The sequence below is a fragment of the Neophocaena asiaeorientalis genome, unplaced genomic scaffold (assembly GCF_003031525.2).
Source record: "Neophocaena asiaeorientalis asiaeorientalis breed wild unplaced genomic scaffold, Neophocaena_asiaeorientalis_V1.1 scaffold1052, whole genome shotgun sequence".
Taxonomy (NCBI): domain Eukaryota; kingdom Metazoa; phylum Chordata; class Mammalia; order Artiodactyla; family Phocoenidae; genus Neophocaena; species Neophocaena asiaeorientalis.
The window spans coordinates 259,428-264,320 of NW_020173676.1; the positions used below are offsets into that span (position 1 = coordinate 259,428).

At 49.7% G+C, this 4,893-nt stretch overlaps 1 protein-coding gene across 1 annotated transcript in view; it reads left to right on the forward strand.

Annotated features, from left to right (window-relative positions):
- ZNF41 (zinc finger protein 41) overlaps window positions 1–4,893 on the forward strand; it is a 46,986-nt gene that overhangs the window by 19,910 nt on the left and 22,183 nt on the right. The window contains 2 exon segments of the mRNA XM_024749595.1: window positions 386–629; window positions 764–863. Of these exon segments, the coding sequence (XP_024605363.1) occupies window positions 613–629; window positions 764–863 (117 nt within the window). The 5' untranslated portion in view covers window positions 386–612.

Here is a 4,893-nt window from a genome sequence, read left to right on the forward strand (position 1 = left end):
TGTGCCAGGCGCCCCCAGCCACTCCGCGGCATGTGGGATCCTCCCGGACCAGGGCACGAACCCGTGTCCCCTGCATCGGCAGGCGGACTCCCAACCACTGCGCCACCAGGGAAGCCCCCATCCTCAGTTTTAAGGTGAAGAAACTCAGACTAAAGTGGCTTCCCCAGATTCCAGCTAGAATGCAAAAGAGCTGGAATTCAAACTCTCATACGTTTTACACCAAATCTCATGAGTTTTTTTCCATATTGTATGCTAATACTTGGTGTTGATTACTGAACTTTTCTCTTCCACAGTATCCAGTGTTGTAAACTGTACTTTGGTGTCCCCAGGAAGCATTTATGGGGTGAATGCTGAATGACTGACCACGTGGACACTGTCTTTCCAGGTTTCTTGGAGTCTCTGCGCAGCCCCTGGGCCAGACCCCGTAGTGAAGGCTGCAGGATCTTCCTTCCAGCCCCAGAAGCTCTGGCTGAGTCCACGGACCCGCCTGGCCTCAGGGTACCGGGAAGAGCGGAGTTGTCAGCAGGAGAGCCTGAGGGTTGAGGCTCAGCGGGACAATGCCAGCCAACCGGAGCTCTCCCCAGTGGTCCCCAGCCCTGGCTGCAGAGGGACATGGCAGTGTGTGTGAGGTGAGGAGAGACAGAGCTCAAGGGACAGGAGTTTATTCAGTGAGGAGATGGCCCTGACCTGTCACTAGGGACTCAGGGCAGGGGCAAGTGTGTCACAGGAGGGGCAAATTCTGGACTTGGTGTCCCTGAGACAGGTCACCATCTTCCTGCTGCATGAACACCACGTGGCTGGTGTCCCACATCCAGAGCCCTTCCTGTTTCAGTGGAAAATGTGATGCAGCCGATGGAGGAAAGGTGAGATGGGAGGGTCAGCCCCACAGCCTAAAGGAGGGGGAGGCAGCTCCCTGCAGGGTGTCTGCGAGCGAGGTCTGGGTGGGGGTGACCACTGGCCCCAGCCAGGGAGACGCTACCCCCTGACGCCCAGCACAGGCCCTTCAGTCCTCACTGGCTCTGTGCACACACTCAGCTGATCCCTACCAGAGCCTGCTTTCCCCTGATCCTTGGGGACTTGGTGATTTCTCCTCTATCCTGATCTAGGGCAGAAAAATCCCCTTTCTTTGGAACTTAGAGAATGGCAGGGTAGTAGGGTGACCACAGTCTCTAGGGCCCTTCTGCTTCCTCCTCCTCTCAAAGATGAGTAAAGTGGCCTGAGAAGGTACATGACTTGCCCAGGCCTCTGGGATTGTGAGTGACAGCAGTGGACTGGAACCTTGTCTCCTGACCATGTCTTCCACCCTCACCACACAATAGCCAAGACCAAGTTTCCCACTAAAATTTCCCCTTGAGATTCTGTAAACAGAGCAAGATGATGAGGGAGCCAGACCTTGCCCCACAGCTCCCTCTTTCCGACTGTCCTGTGGATGCTGTCACCTCTGGGGACAGGCTCCTTGTCACAGGGGCTCAGGGTCATGTGGTCATTAGGATAATATTAAACTTTAAAAAATTATTTTGATGTTTACTATTTCATAATTTCATTATTTCACAATATAATGTTAGAAAATACAGGTAAGCAAATACAAGAGAATAAAACATTACTTATAATTCCAGCATTAGCCAAAGTTAATCATTGTTAACATTTAGCTATAGTTCCTTACAGTTTTTTTTCCTTTGTATGTACATGTATGTGGGTATACATGTGGGGCTGTGAGTGTACATACATACCACACACATATACATTATATAGCTCAAGTTTAAAAATGAAATCATAGTATTTGGTTGTCTCCTTTTTAACTTGGCAGTTTAATATAATTTTCTAGGCAGTAAATATTTTTCTTCACACACACATGATGCATAGGATAAACTATATCCTATGGATAAACTATATTTAATTTAACCAATCCACTATATGTGAATTTAGGGTGTTCTAGGTTTTCTGTTGTGATGAAAACTGCTATGGTGAAATTCTTACACTTAAATCTTTTTGCCCAAGTCACTGAAATTATATTTTGAGTCAAAGGTATAGGGACATTGAATGGTAAACGAATTGCTGCCTAACAGTAGGACACTTCCACTCTTGGAAAATTGTCCTTGTCCAGGCTCTTCTCCATCATATCAGTCACAGACCCACAGGTTGGGGCCACAACAATGTGGTCCTCCCAAGTCCTTCTGCACATGGCCTCTTGCCCAGCCAATGTGTGGAAATTTCTAGACAAATGATTCTGATCTCTGCAAGGCACATTTCTCCATTCATGTCTTCCTTCCCAAACATAGACCTCTGCCCATTTGCAAGAAGAGATGGAAATGACCAAGCCCTAGTAAATATTATTTATTCACGTATTTATTTGTTAGGTTCTTAGTTTTTTCATTAGATGTCAGAGAGCAGGGAATGGGAAGAGATACCAAGGAACCAATAAAAATGTCCCCAGGGGTGAGGAACAGCCAGTTGGGCTAAGAAATAGTGGCTTAAGCTGGAAAACAGGCAGAGGTGTCAGTAAGAGAAAGAGGGATGAGGAATAGCCACAGGGAACAGCTGGAGGGACCATGTTGCACTTATTGGAAATAGAGGATAGCCAAGGGGCCCAGGGGACAGGTGGGAAATCAGTGGAACAAACAGAGGAAATGGGAAACAAGAGCCAGAGGCCAGGAGCAGCAGAGAGACCAAGAAACAGTAGTTGGGGCTGGAGAAGTGTTAATAGTGGGGAGAAAGGAAGAGCCAGAGGATATGAGAACAATTAGAAGGATCTCAAAATGGGAGGAGGGACCAGGAAATAGAGGAACCAGATATCAACCAGAGGGAACAGGGACCATCCACAGGGACAAGGAAACAGAAGAATCAGCTAAAAGGAAAAAGCAAAAAGGTTTGGTGTACTGGGTAAGAGCCTGCCAGACAAGCCACTTCAAGAGGTACCAGGGGTCAGAGGAGAATCTGAGAGGATGCGGAAAGGCAGAGATACTGGGGAACAGAAATGGGAAATGGGAAAGATGAGCCTGGGAAATGCAGCAGCCAGAGGAAGCTAGGGACCAGCTGCTGAGGCTGTAGAACAGGTTGGAGGGGCAGGAAAGGGACAGACCCATGGGACAGTTGGAGAGGCAAAAGGACCTCTGAGGATGAGGAGTAGCCAAGGGCACCAGAGGCAACAAGGAACAGTCGTAGAGGTTGGGGAGTAGCCAGAGGGAACAGCAAAGTGGACATCAAAGATATATCTGGTTTGGATAGCAGCCTGTCTGACCTGGGAACAACTAGAGGGACTAGAGAACAGCTGGAAGGCATAGTATCCATTCCCAAAGCCAGAGGCCCCATGTAGTGGGCACTGGGGTTAAGGGACAGTTGCAGAAGCCAGAGAGAGTCTGGGGAGCATCCAGAGCTCCCTGAGATAGGGCAATAGGGACTTCATGGGATGTGGAACTTCACTGCTACAACAGGGAAAGTCCTAGGCAAACTGGGACAGTTGGTCACCCTGCCCAAGAAACAGCCAAAGGAGCCAGTCAAAAGTCAGATGTAATGCAAGTGATGCAGAAGGTGAAAGTACAGAACCCAGCTGTGGCACAAAGCACACAGAAGTAGTATATGTTGATGATCAAGAGCCTAGGCTAGGAGCCAGGTAGACCAGCACTTCACAGACAGTGGTCCATGGACCAGATGCAGAGCACCAGATGAGAGCATATTAGAAATGCATTCCAGGACTGCCCAAGGAGCAGGGAAGAATTGGGTCTACAAAGAAGTCAGAGGAGTCAAAGGGCAGTCAGTCTGTGTCAACTAGAAGGAATGAGAAAGGTTCATCAGGACCAGGGAGCAGCCAGATGGACTAGGGTGCAACCAGAATGGTGCCACAGACTAAGGATCAGCTAGAGGAATAGCTGTCAAAGGGAACACAGGGCAGTCAGAGGCATCAGGGATCAGTCAGAGGGAAGAAGAAACAGGAGGCATGGAACAATGGAACAAGGGACAATCAGAGGAAGCAATAAACAGAGGCATCAGGAAACAGACCAGGGGACAGTCAGAAATAACAAGAAACATTTAGAAGGAACAGTAAACAGAGGGATGAAGGAAGAGTCAGATGGGGACCATGCAGAGGGAACAAGAATCAGGAGAGGGAGCAGGGAGAAGTTAGGGGACAGGAGTGGGTAGGGTAAACAGGGAAAGCCAGAGGGAGGAGCATGGGAGCAGGAAAGACTAGGGCACCCCCAGCCCCAGGCGAGGGCACAGTGAGCTACACTGCATACTTTCAGGCAGCCTAGTAAGTGCCCTAGGAGCCCTCCTGCTAGGCTGGGATAGGGTTTAGAAGGGCAGGGGTATATCACAGGAGGTGATGGAGAAGTGTGCTGGGGCAGGAGTGAGAGCAGCCCTTGGGGACTGAGCCCCAAGCCGGTTGCAGGGTGGGACAGAGCAGATGGCCAGGGACAGAATGGGCAGTGAGTGGCCAATCCTGGCAGCACAGCATTCCCTTGGGGTGAGAGTGCAGAATGTTTTGGGACTGAGACATTGCTGTGTGGTTCACTGGCAAGCTGTCAAGAGCTGGAGTGGGGATCCTCACCTAGGATGAGGGAGTCCTTGTAAGTGTCCTGGTGGTGGCAGAGACACAGGCCATCCTCCATGGTAGAAATGGGCCATAAAACCGAACCTTTTTGTATGTGGCTGCTGAGGCTAGAATCTGGGTGGTTCTATATTAGCAACTTTGTATCCAAGTCACTAGCTCCAAAATCCCTCTCCATCACATCACATAAGCCTACCCAGCCAGGGTGGAGTCCAAAGTGAAAGGGATCAGAGGGGCATCTGTGCCTGGCACGGTCTTTTTACCCTTTCCCTGTGTGACTCCCAGGGAGGGAGAGACAGATGAGTGTGATCTTTTGTCCACCAGCTTGGGCTGTCAGAGTTGGTAAAATA